This window comes from Trachymyrmex cornetzi, unplaced genomic scaffold (genome assembly GCF_001594075.2).
Source record: "Trachymyrmex cornetzi isolate Tcor2-1 unplaced genomic scaffold, Tcor1.1 scaffold4, whole genome shotgun sequence".
Taxonomy (NCBI): domain Eukaryota; kingdom Metazoa; phylum Arthropoda; class Insecta; order Hymenoptera; family Formicidae; genus Trachymyrmex; species Trachymyrmex cornetzi.
The window spans coordinates 1,935,329-1,949,565 of record NW_017298743.1 but is presented as its reverse complement, the minus strand read 5'-3'; the positions used below and the strand labels follow the sequence as shown (position 1 = coordinate 1,949,565).

The window sequence follows — 14,237 nt, the reverse complement described above, 5'->3', positions numbered from 1 at the left end:
CATTGAATATCACGAAGTTTTATTAAGAATTTATAAAATATGTATTGTGGATAAAATGTTTACACGTATATTAAGTAGCAAATATAGTGTATAAACATTAAAAAAGGCCTATTTAAATACTGCTTATGTGTATTTGTATATTTCAGACTCTTTTTCATGTGTATCTTTTGTATTATTCAATCCGTGCAATTTAAATTTATGCATTTAAGATCAATTACAAAATAATTATTCCATAATGTACTATCTCTTTTAAAAAGTGTTTAAAAGAGAAAGAATTTAATAACAGTGTTGATATATTCAAATAACTTTATTTGCGCAGATATAGTATAAATGCTTTCTTTCCCCATTAGTCCTTTCTCAGAGCGAAACTGGAGATTTCTATTCCATCCTTGGTAATAATTTTGATAGTTATTCCATCACCTGTGTATATATCTCTTTCGGCAGCAGAAGTAAAAACGTCTTTCAAGATTGCTATAGCCTTTTCTTGAGTTAAAGGTACAGGAGTAATACCTTCTTGATTTTTGTAACCAATCTTAAAGATAGAAAAATTACAAGTACAAGATGTAATATTAATTATATATATTTTTTAAACGTTTCTTATATAAATATATAAAGTCGATTTACATATTCGTATGTATATATGTATACATAAACATAAGAGATTAAAATATATACTTGATTATCAAGAAGTGGTTGCAGAAGTGCACCAGCTGAACCACCGGCCCTGTATGTAGTTTTCTCACAATGTCCAATTGGATCATAGCTATATATACAGCCTTTTCCATTCTCATCTAATCCAGCAAGTATATTACTAACATAATAAGGAAAGAATCTCTTGTGATATAGCATTATCGACAACATTTGTGCTGCTGCTGGAGTTGACATTTCCTTTTGATGTTCATGTTTATACATCTAAAGCAGAATAATAACTATTATACTCATGTTTAACAATTTAGTATGTATCGAATGTTATCATATAATTGTTTTACTATATTCTAATCCTAATTTTAATTCCAAGTACAAGGTTTAATACCTGCATGCGAGCGGATAGGAGACGAGTTAGAGTTGTGGTATCGCACCAACAACCGGAGCATCCTAAGATAGTTGTGTCTGACAATGGAAATAATTTATCTTGATTTCGAGTGTGAATCGTGAATCCAGTGCTGAGACGCGTATCTGCGGCTATGACGCAGAAATCGTCTCCAGCGAGAGCCACAACACTCCTGAGAATGAAACAGTGTTTTCATATAATCATGTAGATGTAAAATACTTCATAAATATATAAAGAACATAGAACTATAAAGAGGTATTATAAAATAAAAACCAAGAATACCGATCAACCGTAGAAATGTATACTCTTACAATTAAGACACTTAAAATTAGTAAAGAGATATAGGTTATTTTTCACTTACCCTCCATTGTCGGAATATGGATTGAAGTTTACTTTTCTCACTCCCTGTACCTCATAATCGGGTAAATTTCCTTTCCCATTTTCAATCAACAGATTCATCATCGCGCTCGATTCGCCAAAATATCTCAAATGTACCTGAAACTGAATGACAGTATGACACTACAGTTTCTCTGCTTTCGCAGTTTCTCGCGATGGCACAGATGGCACTATGGCAGACGTCACAGCAAAACACAGTCGCGGATTTATACGAGTTCATAAAGCATTCATAAAAAGGCCTGTTCTTTTTGGCTGAACTTTTGCACCAGTTCATCTTTCTTCCTTTCCTCTCCAGCAGGAAAGAAGAGGAAGATAGATGAATTGGTGCAAAAGTTCAGCTAAAAAGAACAGGCCTAAAGCGTTATTTCATGAGATACTGAAAAGTGAAAAGTCAGTGTGGTTACAAGTTCTTCAAAGATCTATAAAGACAGAAATGCGTGTATTTTTACTGTCATCATGTTTCTGTAAAAAAAAAAACGCATTCTGGTTGGAAAATTTTTCTCTGATAAAATTTTTTTGAGAATATTCCATATAATTTTTAGAATTTTTTTTTATGTTAATTTCAGAATTTTTCAAAACAGGGTACAACACTTTTGAAAGAAATTAATTATTTTTTTAGAAGTAAATATTAATGAAACTGATATAAGAGAGATAAAAAAATATTTGAAATAGAATGATTTTATAAGAGTACTTCAAAATTTTAATTAAAAAATTGTTTTATTTTTACTTTAAAAAATTTTTAAACAAATTTTTTAAAATTATTATTATAAAGTATTTTTTAAATCATTGAACTTTTATTTAGAATATTAGTTAGTTTTATCTCTTACAGTTTCAAATAATATTCGTTTCAAAACGAATATTCATGTAAAAAAAAACGATTTTTTTTCAAAGAGGGTATTGCACTCCCTAAAAGTGTGATTTAGCCTTTATAAAAAAATATGTATTATCTTATTTTTGTCTAGAAAACAAAATATTCAAATCTCATCAAAATCGGAGGGGACCACTTCTATGAGTTTTCTTGTAAGAAAATATGTAGAATTTCTCAATATCATTGAAAAGTGTCCTAAATAAATATGTATAAAAATACTGAGAAAAATTTTCCTGACGACTGTGTGACGCGGCACGTTTCAACACGTTTACAAGTGTTGTTCCCTTTCTGCTGAATTCTGCACCTCTCGCCCTTCCACTCTCACCATTCGATTCGACGTCATTCTGCCGGTTCCGCGCGATCCGTTCCGCACTCACCGAGTGCAGAAGGAGTGAGGAGGCTATTTGCGCGGCACGAGGAACGGACCGTACGCCGCCAGATCGTTGAACTCGGTATGACCGACGTGTTCAGGCGACGTTTTAACATTTTTGTGCTCGAGTATGCGGACATTCCTTTTCCAGCAAGTGAAATGTTGCGAACAAGATTGACGAACGCAATATGAATATCGCACGAAATATATATATATCGCACATACCGCGAATAAATGGTTTTCCTCACAGGGCCGTGTGTCGAGGGGGGAAACGCAGGTTCCTGGACGAGCTATATTTTCGCGCGAGATATAAATCGAAACCTGACGTCAATAGAAATTATCGAAGTGAAAACAGTCACGTCGTAGGCTTGTTCTTTTCAGTTGAATTTTTTAGATCCGTTTCTACCAATGTAGTTTAACCTTAACTCGGTTTAATTAACTTCATCTTTTTCTAGTTTTAAGAAAATCAAAAACAGATGAAGAGTAAAAACAAATATAAATTAGTAAAGGACTGTTCTCTTATCAGTAAGTAAAGATACGAGTGAAAAGGACGTATAAGAGTCAATTAAACATTATTCAATTTTCTGCGCGTTAAGACATAAAATGTATTTTTAACAATAAAATTTAAAACGAAATTATCCGAGAACGTACAAATTATATGAGTCAAGATACAAAAATTATTATATGTTTCAGCCTTTTGATTAGGCCATCTTCAGATAAAAAAAATTTTTTTTTAATTATTATGAACATTAAAACTGAACGATTACATGCATAATCAAAAGAAGAATACTTCTCCCCAGGCATGAGCACGTTTATTATTAAACAACGATTACCCTCTGTGTGTGTGTGTGTGTGTGTGTGTGAAATTCATTTTTGATAATATTAATAAAAGAATAAAAAACATCATATTCAAAAAATCTAAAACGGATTCATCAGAAAAACCAAATGAATCACAAGAAAATACTAATTTATGGATAACTGTTCCTTTCATTCCATCCATTACGGAAACATTTAATCAATTGAATAAAAAGGATGTAAGGATTGCTTTTCACAGTACTAATATATATATATATATTTTTTTTTTACTTGCACGTTTATCTGTCAATTTATGTGCCAATTAAACTACCGTACACTTTGAGAAATATATTGTTCACATTATACGTAAAAAGATACTGTTTTATCGTCGGCAATTAAATTACTCAAAATTAATTGCATATACATATATAGCGTGATTTGAAATATATTTTGAGGACCACTAGACCCTGATCAGCTTAATCGACGATTAATTGGATGAGCGTATGATTCGTCCCTAAACTTTCTTTCTGTTTGTTTTTGGTATATTCCGTTTTTGTTTGTTTTGCTTTGTTCAATTCTTTCGTATGATAGTAATAAAAAAATAGCAATTCCGTCTAGCTACGTGTTTTTAATTTGATAAACTATTTATCAATTTATATAATTAGTGATTAATTTAATTAGGTTATTAGAAGAATTGAACAATTTTTAACGTAGTCCGAACTTAGCCCGGATCTACAATAGATGTTTTAAGCCTTAAAGCCATAAGGAATGGACGAATCACAATCCATTATTCTCCTCGCATTCGACTGCAATTGGTCAACTTCTTACGGCTTATATAGAGGCTGCGGTCCACTATAATTGATACTCATTTCATTCTAATTATTTATTAAATGTTAAAAAAGGACAAATAATATTCGCAAGCTTTGTAAGTTCCAATGGAACGCTCAATGGACATTTATTTACATCAAATAAAAATTTATTCAATTTGTTAACAAATTTAAGTATAATTTTTTTTACCCAATTGGTACAATCTAAGGAAATGTTTATTAAAATTTTACAAATTTTTTTTCAGCATAAAAATTAAAAAAGAATATTGAGATTAAAGTAAAGTAATCTACATTGATGAGGACGAGCATAAATAAAAAGCATAGGTCTGTTTTCTGTGACTGAACTACCCAGGTAGCAAGCTACGTCATTTTGACGTCGTTTTGACGTCAAACGACGTCATTTTGACGTCAGCTTGCTACCAGGGTAATGTACATTTTTGGAACTTAAAGTGAGATAGTTATACGTTTGATATTTGTTTAAAGAAAGAGAGTTTTAGAACAGTCTAGTGCAAGAACAGAAAACAGACGATATGTTGAACAGTTGAAATGGCTCGCGGCCCCTGCGGCGACAGCCCTGGAAATCGGGTAGCTGATTCGACTAGCGTCGTAGAACGAGAAGCGGAAGTGACGCTCATGTTCGTTACGTTTACATTTGTTCCCGACGTCGCGTTGTGAGGAGCCATTACCCTCGTCCGCGCTAAAGCATCGTGCCATATTCCCACTCGCGCCCTGAAATTGACCGCGTTCTCGTAGTTTTAAGTGAAATATTATGAGAGTGAAGACCGAAATGGACGACGACGAAAAGGGGTAAGTAGATTATTCGGGGGACCCGGTATCGCGGACAGCATATCGCGCCCCCCTCGCCGTCCTTCACGCTCCCATGCCTCCCATATTCGGCGGGGCCATCATCGTTCTCGTTGTTGCTGCTGCTCGCGATTTGCGCATCGCGATCGCGAGAAATGATTTTTCCTCCCTCGAGCCTTTCTGCGTTTCGTCGACGTTCTGTCTTCGCATTCTCGAATTCCGTCCCTTGACGACGTGGAACGTTGCTGCTGTAGACAGTGGACGATGCTTCGATACGCTAGCGGTTAATTCTCCATCGAGTTTTTCCTTTTTGGCGATGACGACGACGACGAGACGCGCGACTCCTCGCTCTGCCGCGAGGTTCGCCGGTTGACTCGCCGCGTAATTCGCGTCGTCTGACTGATTTCGAATCTCAGGATCTGCAAAAATTCGGGATTCCCGCACCCTCCCTCACGTCTTTCATCACGTCCCCCATACACCGCCCGCGCATTCTTTTATGGCAACGCACGAGAGCAGTGCGCGAAAGCGTTTCGCGTTCTTAGGTCGGTTTCTCTCTCTATTTTTACGCTCCAATTCTCGACCGGACCCGCTCCGCTCCGCTCCGTCCCGTCTGGAGGATCCCCTGGCCGCTGGTGCCTTGAGCCTTCGCGCCGGTCGAAAGCACGCGGGGTAACGAGAGCACTCGTTGAGTCGTTGCGTGGATACCCACGGAATGGCGTGTTTGAGTTTTTAAAATGATGGCTGAGGGGAATGGCGTTGTTGGATATATTATCAATTGATTTCGATATTCTTGAGCATATCGCTGGCTGCCGGCATATTTATGCTTCATATGATTCAGCAAGTTTTATCTTTTTGGAATGTAACCACTCCTCCTTTTCTTCGAATCCGATCTCTCGACGTGTCTCTTGAACTAGTTATTTTAGAATGCAATATAAAAAAATTATTCAGTATATAAAATTATGCTTATTCATGAATATTTAAACAAATTAGATTTTTTTCATAATTGAATAATTATAATTTAAAAAGAATATGATTGTTGATTATACTTTTCGGAGGATTTGTATGATGGGCTTGAAACATTTATACTTTTATAATAAATAAATCTTTGTATTTATAGAATATATAATTATCCTGTTTATTATTCAATATTAATTAAAGTATCAAAATGCTTTAATATGCTTGAAAATTGAGAAAATGTATATTTATTACATGTTAATAACATTTTTGGAAACTGAAACAATTTTGCGATCTTTTTATCCAAAAATATTTTTCTTTATATATTATTATTATTGCAAAGAATAAAAATGAATCGAAGAAATAGTGTGACTCATGCTTTAAGAATATCATCAGGTAGTTTTCCAGTAAAGATAAGCATTCAAGTAAATTTAAAACCCTCCACAGTGCGTACGTTATTTATCTATTTTGAAAATCATATATAAATATATCGAATGCACATATATTAATGATACTAAAGTGATGTTTCATCATATTTTGTTATAGAAAATTGTTCGTTGGTGGGTTATCATGGGAGACAACCCAAGAAAATCTCCAACGTTACTTTGGTCGTTATGGTGAAGTTATTGATTGCGTTGTTATGAAAAACAGCGAATCTGGACGTAGTCGTGGGTTTGGATTTGTAACATTTAGCGATCCTGCTAATGTTTCTTTGGTTCTTCAGAATGGTCCTCATCAACTTGACGGACGTACAGTATGTATTTTAATATTACTTATCATAAATATGACTTTCTGCAAACTTTCAAAATAAGATGGCAGAATCTTGTTTAGAAAGTTTGCAAAAAGTCATATTTATTAATGCATATGTTTATGATTTCAAAAACACAGTCTTGTGTACTACAATATTTTGTATCCTCTTACCTAAAATTTTTAATGATTTATGATTTTCGATTACAAATTGACTACTTTTATATGGAGCCACATTTTACTCTCATATTTAGTGACGTTTTATTTTTATAAAATTAAGGATTAAAACATTACATAATGATCTTATATACATGCATAAAAGTTACAGGAAGCATATCTTGTTAATGTTTTTTTGCATTACAGATTGATCCAAAACCATGTAATCCACGCACTCTTCAAAAGCCAAAGCGCAGTGGTGGTTTTCCCAAAGTTTTTCTTGGTGGCTTGCCAAGTAACGTTACGGAGACTGATTTAAGATCTTATTTTACTCGCTTTGGTAAAGTCATGGAAGTGGTCATAATGTATGATCAGGAAAAGAAAAAATCAAGAGGTGAGTTGATTTTTACATCAGGATATACTCATAAATTGATGCATTGTGTTTGATGGTTTTCATGGCGTTTTCATTAGTGTTGCATATTTTATTATTTCTTTTTTTTTTTGTAAGAAAAAAGTTATGTTTTGCTAATTTAAAAAGAACATTTTTAATTTATACATGTTACAAACTTAAAAAAAGTTGTGGAAACTGTTGAATAGTGTATCGAAACGAGAGAGTAAATTATATTTTTATTACGATAATAATTATAGTCAGAATTTTTGAAAAATGTTTTTTTATTATATTATAATAAAAGGGAATAAATGAAAAAGATGAAATGTCTGGTATTGAAAGTGATTTTATAAAAACAAATGTTTTCGGATCAAAAATTCTGATGACTACATTACACTCCATCTCATGTACAGTAAAATTTGATATAAGATTAATGAGAATTAATTTGTATATTCTTAATCTAGCGCAGTTTATATTAATTGTTATAAGATTTTAAAGTTATATTTAAATTTATTCAATATTGCGCAATTATTACATATATTCTGATTTATTTCGTGTAATCTATTTTTCCTTTTTCGTTATTACGTTACATATATATTGCGGTATTTTACATTAAATTAAATACAGTTTATAAATAATGCGTTTTTGGCTAAGTTTTATTAAGTATAAGATTCTGTCAAATTATGCTACTGTACATACATAGCTTAAGTTTGCTATGTAATTAAGAAATCTTACAAGTTCCAATTTTTTATTAGATGTTATGTATTAGAAATCTTATCGAATAATTCATTTATGTAATTTTTTCTCCATAATTATGTATTTTTTGTTCATAATTATAATCTTATTTATATTAAACTTATATAAAAATGATTTTGTAAAACGGATAATAACGTGTATTAAAAAACTGTTAGTGATAATAATATTGAACTAAGTAACAATTGAATATTTAGAAACTATTGGCTAAGCATCATTGCTATGCTTACAAATAAAGTTGTGACTAAAATAACTTAAAATGCGTTTCATTTGACGCTTATAATGCTCGCGATCATCATTTGTCTTTGTTTAACAAACTTTGTTTAATAAACAGTAAGAATGAAATGATTCTATGAGCATTGCAAACTTTAAGTGGAACGCAGTCTTAGTAAATCCAATTAGATACAAGCATTTCTCGATTATTTTGGAATATTTTACTGTAAAGACTGATAGGCTATAAAAACTGGCTACATTTAAGAAGCTATATAATGCACAGAATGCAAGAGACCGGGTTCGACTCCCGGCCAAGGTAATATTTTTCGCAATAAGAATTAATTATTTACAGATTTTAATATGTTATTCAACATTATTAAGATCGTTTCGGAGATGCGAATAAGCATCAAATATTTGTTAAATTGCTAGTCAATTTAACTCGTGATATTGCTGTGGTAGTTTAGTAGAGTTAGCGTTTCCAAGACCAAAAAATCATTTTGGCACGCGTTTCTGGGGACTACATACATAGTATATAAATTCACACAAGAATCATACACAAGCATTTAAGATCCAGCTAGACCGTTTAAGGCTTTGATTTCTATAGTTTGTGTTATCACATACACGGTCCTATAATATGTTATATTGTCTATATAATAATACTTGTTTTCTCTAATGTAGATTAACTTTAATCTCAGTTTAACTTGTTCTTTTTCGAACTAGAAAAAGGTGAAGAGTAAATTGAACCCAGATTGAAGTTAATTTATATTGGTAGAAACGGACATAAAGCTTGTACGCCTTCTTTTACATTAAAACGAAATATCCTACTTCTGAAGAAACTTCTTATAAAGTTAGCTATCATTAATGTTGTAAAAAAAGCAAGACAAGTTTTTAAAAATCTTTTAAAACCGTCCAATAACACGGAAATATTTATTCATTATTAATGTGAAGTATTTATTGTTTAAGGGAGGATTTTTCTGCTGTTTTAAGACAATTTTTAAGAATTCAAAAAATTACTCGACTAATTGACTTAAAATTTATATGGTCTATTTATCTATTTAAAAGTATAAAAAAATTTTTAATTAAATTTGAGCGATCCAATTTGTAATTATTAAATAAAAGATAGCCAACCATTCGAGGGCGCTATGTCGATACGATTCCGGATCTCTCATTGCTTTGAAATAAAAAAAAAACGAAAAAGTTTGTTTAATATGGGTGCAGTTTTCGCTCGTAACAAAATAAAATCAACAAAGTCACATTTGGTAAAATAACTTTACAAAAAAGGTATTAAAAGTCAAAATTATTTTTAACTAAAAAAAAAATAGAAAAAATAAACATCCACAACTTTGTCCAAGGTAGGGGGTGAAAACTTTATATATAGGTACTGTATATCGTGTTAAAATTTCATAAAATTTCAAGTCATACGGTTAAGTTGAGAAAAGTAAGTTCGAAAAAATTACATTTTATATGTACTTTTTATGTTGTAGTAACAAATCATAGGTAGTAATAAATTTTTTGTGTACTTACGATTAATCTATTATTTCAATTACATAAAATGCCTTTTTTCTTAAAAAAAAAAAAAGCTAATTATCTTGCTGTTTGATGTTCTGGCCATGCGATTCAATAACAATATTTTCAATCGCGTGCCTTCCAAACTTTTACTCCATTATTTTTTTGTATCCTTCTCTCTCTTTTAAAACTACAGAAATATTCCTAAATATATATTTTTTGAAAAAATCAAAAACAATTTTTTTAAAGAAACTCCCTCCTTTAATACTTATCCTATGTGTATTATAATGCATCGTAATCTCTTTACTGCATATTATATTATAAAATAAAATTTATACAGGTTATAAAAAATACAGATAGGGGCGTGTGCTATAAATCTAAGAAGAAAATTTTAAGATTCAATATTATCACTATTAAAATTGTTACTATTATTTGCGGTTATTTATTAACTTAAACTTTTAGATACAGTCCGTCCAATTTAAACATAATATTTATTATACATATATTAATCTAGATTATATATAGAGAAATTAATAATTACAATCAGTTGCGTAATAGTATTGGCATTAAGGCTCCTGAGTAGTTCACAGTCATATTGAATCGTGACGTCAGAAGGGAGAAATGACGTTAATTTTTATTACGTGCCATTTATAAATAAAGACAATTTGGATAAAACAAAATGATGGGATTACTTTAAATTTGTAAAAATGGATAAAAACTATGCTTATCCCCCCTGATAGTTAGTAAATAATAAAAAAGTGATAAAAGGCACGTGTAAGTGAAAATAAGCTACGTATGCGCATTGAATAAAAGCACATGCGTCTTTTTACAATTTACTGACTGTCAGAATTGCCTTTTAAAACTTGATCCCCCAGGGAAGATAAGCACAGTTTTCGTCCATTTTTACGAATGTTTTAAAGCAATCTCATAATTTTGTTTTACCCAAATTGTCTTTATTTATAAATGACACGTAATAAAAATTAACGTCATTTCTCGCTTTTGACGTCACAAGTACGATTCAATATGGCTGTGATGACTACTCAGGAGCCTTAATCAATATGGATAAGAAATAAATAATAATTACTTATGATATATAATAATATAAATAAATATTCACTAATTTTTGATTTTACAAATTTAATTTTATATTAAAAAAAGTAGTATGAATAATTTTTAAACCGAATTGTAAACATAATAAATAAAGTGCTGATTTTTATATCTAATGCAATATTGTAATTTTTTGTACTTTTCATAATATTAAAATATTTTGCATTTGAAGTATTTCATAAAAAGTCACAACAGCTTAAAGCGATGTCTACAATAAAGTAATAAGCTTTAAGCCGTAAAAAATTGAAAACTAATTGTAGTTTATTTTCTTCACATTCGACCGTGATTGATCAATTTTTTATGGTTTAAGACTTATTATTCTATTGTAAACACCGTTTAATGTTATATTGCGATAAATTTGTTGCAACATGAGAGATGTGCTCAGCCAATAGTCATGTAGCACTATAATCTCTCTTTCTTAGTCCCTACTGCCTGCCTCTTAGTATATGGTCTTGTTTTTGAGGAAATTGTCTATATATTAAATAAATTAGTAGCGTTCTAATGGACTTTAAATTATTGATTCTGATTTATTAAATCTTGTATCATAAAAATCATGGCCATGAATTACCATGAATCTACATTGCGCAATATAAAAAGCGATTATTTTATTAATTTACTAATGTAAATGACAAAATCTATTTAATAAGTATTATAAGATTGGATGTTGTAAGTTGCTTTTTGGGGTTTTGGACGTGTGCATATTTTATGCATTGTATTGTAAAAACTGCTTTCTCGTATTGTTATGGCGAGCATTTTTTGATTGTACTCTCTCACGTTTGGACGACAGGATTCGGCTTTCTCAGCTTTGAGGATGAAGAAGCGGTGGACCGTTGTGTCGCAGAACATTTTGTCAACCTGAATGGAAAGCAGGTATAACACGTCAATACACGTCAATCACCATATCACTGTGTGACCTTATGCAAAAGATAGAAAATAAGTATATGTTAATATTGTTCTCGCTTGAGGCTATTAAGATTATATAGAAATTTTAGTCACATAAATTATTTATTAATACGAACATTAGTATATATATATATTAATATATATGTATATTAGTCTATACGTAGAATTTTGAATAGAATTAAATTAATTTTATTAGAATTAAATTAATTTGAATAGTATTAAGTGTAATAAATATTTTTAAATATTTATGTATAAGTATTACACTAAAATGTGTTCGTTTACAATAAGTCCAATCAATGAACTCTATTTTATAATTAGAGTTAAATATTTTTATATAGCACAAGCGTTAGTGCAGAGTATCAAAGAGTGAGAGTATCAGTGTTAACCTAAAATATGCAATAATTTGTATAAAAATAATTGTAGATGATAAATTCCTATCATTTTTTTTCCAAAAATTGATTTAATAATTTATACAAATATAAAATTTCATTATTTTTGTTAAAAAAAGAGAATAATATACATTTGTGTGATATCTGTTTATTTCAGGTTGAGATTAAAAGAGCCGAACCGCGGGATTCATCGAGTAAAATGAACGATAGTCATCAGGGTCAATGGGGCCCACCTCAGCAAGGTGGCCCGCCGATGGGAATGGCCGGAAATATGGGGCCTATGGGTGGACCAAATGGTCAGATGGGTGGACCCATGATGGGTGGACCCATGGGTCCGCCTGGTAATATGATGCAACAATATCAGGGTTGGGGTACCAGTCCTCAAACTGGTGGATATGCGGGATACAGCACCCAGTACAATGCTCAGGGTTGGGGCGCACCACCAGGACCGCCCCAGCAGCAGCAAATCCCGCCGCCGCCACCGCATCAATGGGGTAGTAGCTATAATGTTCAACCTGCTGCAGCTACCCAAGGTTATGGAAGTTATGGTGAGTTCGGAAATAATTCCGAAAAGTCACATTTTTTATCCACTGTTTATTAGCAAATATTAATTGAGATCTTGATTCAATCGATTGCGACATAGTATGAGACAGTTTTAATGTAATTTAACAGATTTTGCCCAATATTAATAACTTATTTACCGAAGTATGCAAATGTGAAAAAAATTTGGCATTATACATAAAAAAAGTGTTCTTTCTCTGTTATCAATCTTTTATTAATTATATTGTTAATGTAAAATATTAACTGATATATAGCTGATATTTAACTAGCAAAATTGAAGAGATTTTTTTAAGAAAAATTCATTATTGAGCAATAGAAATTGACAAATTATCAAATGGATTACTGTACCATATTATTTGTACAGGGTACATGATGGTGAACGACGTTGATATAATTAATGTACTGGAGAAATAAATTTAAAAAAATGTTAACATTTATACGTGCACTTACATCATCATGCATTAGAAAGTATTTAATCAGAATAATTTATCTAAAATTGTTGAAGTCTTGCTAAAGTATCAACTTCGTTTATACTATATTTTAGGTAGCGATAAAATTTTACTTAAATAAATATCAACTTTAATCCTGCTCCTATCCCCTTCCATCCTGCTTAGAGAGATTAAAGGAAGACACAGAAAAACATAACATAAGAAATCTATAAATCACAATATAATACGATCTACTTTTACGATGCCCCCTGGAGGTTTTCAGAAAGATTTTAGAAAAAATATAAGAGGTTTTAATGTAAAGAAAGTTAAAACACAGAAAGTGATTATGTCAGCCCAGACTTGTGTGTTTTGTTTATTATTATATTATATAAAAAGCAGATTGTATAATATTAATGTAAAAAGAGAGAATGTTAGTTTTATAAATATTCTTAGTTACTTATTTTTCTTAATTTTTCTTAACTTATTTTTCAAAATTTTTAATTTTTCTAGGCTATAATGTAAATATAACAAAAATCTGTGATATACATGTATACAGTATGATATATTTATACAGGATGTCCCAAAATTTGCGATACTCAAAATACTACAGCAAGAAAGTTTTCAAAAAAATTAAGTAAAAAGATTATTTGTAAGATTTTATTTGAAGCAATAATAAGGTTTTAAATATGACCCATTACGGACAACGTATAGACGGTTACCTGTCCAAAAATCGTATGTGCGGTAGGATTAGTAAGCTCACTTCAGCGTTTAAACACAGTTTGTAATATTGGCTATATTTATAAAGCCTTATTATTTCACTAATTATTGCTTAAGGGTCCAGTCTCGTTTGTTGGGTCAAAAAACAGGCATTTTTGATGAATTTTTTGTAGGGAAAGTAAAGAACATATCAACTTGAATCTTTTTCACATGTATTTATAATACTTTTAATAAGTTTGTAAAAAAATTTGAGCTCATTTGATCAATTTCCGGCGGCGTGACACGGGACGACGTACACCACTGC

The 14,237-nt window shown here is 31.1% G+C and overlaps 2 protein-coding genes across 5 annotated transcripts in view; one reads left to right on the top strand and one right to left on the bottom strand.

Moving 5' to 3' along the window:
• Positions 1–166: 166 nt before the first annotated feature.
• On the bottom strand, positions 167–1,643 carry Prosbeta6 (proteasome beta6 subunit). Its single transcript, XM_018512336.1, has 4 exons — positions 1,413–1,643; positions 1,034–1,223; positions 676–912; positions 167–532 (listed from the first exon to the last, which is right to left on the bottom strand). The coding sequence occupies exons 1-4, from the start codon at positions 1,511–1,513 to the stop codon at positions 347–349; spliced, it is 714 nt and encodes a 237-aa protein (XP_018367838.1). The 5' UTR covers positions 1,514–1,643; the 3' UTR covers positions 167–346.
• Positions 1,644–4,972: 3,329 nt separating this feature from the next.
• The window catches only part of Hrb27C (Heterogeneous nuclear ribonucleoprotein at 27C), a 62,002-nt gene continuing 52,737 nt past the window's right edge, over positions 4,973–14,237 (top strand). For all 4 annotated transcript variants that reach the window (XM_018512298.1, XM_018512297.1, XM_018512299.1 and 1 more), the window contains exons 1-5: positions 4,973–5,114; positions 6,612–6,819; positions 7,176–7,362; positions 11,723–11,805; positions 12,385–12,775. In XM_018512298.1, coding sequence (XP_018367800.1) covers positions 5,077–5,114; positions 6,612–6,819; positions 7,176–7,362; positions 11,723–11,805; positions 12,385–12,775 — 907 coding nt within the window. In that variant the 5' untranslated portion in view covers positions 4,973–5,076. The remainder of the gene's footprint in view (positions 5,115–6,611; positions 6,820–7,175; positions 7,363–11,722; positions 11,806–12,384; positions 12,776–14,237) is intronic.

What these genes read in the sequence shown, in the direction of transcription:
- Prosbeta6 (XM_018512336.1), bottom strand. Translation starts at nt 1,513, where the DNA reads ATGATGAATCTGTTGATTGAAAATGGGAAAGGAAATTTACCCGATTAT. An exon ending in CCATATTCCGACAATGGAGG is followed by an intron (nt 1,224 to 1,412) that starts GTAAGTGAAAAA and finishes TTTCATTCTCAG; the next exon opens with GAGTGTTGTGGCTCTCGCTG. An exon ending in AACCACTTCTTGATAATCAA is followed by an intron (nt 533 to 675) that starts GTATATATTTTA and finishes TCTATCTTTAAG; the next exon opens with ATTGGTTACAAAAATCAAGA.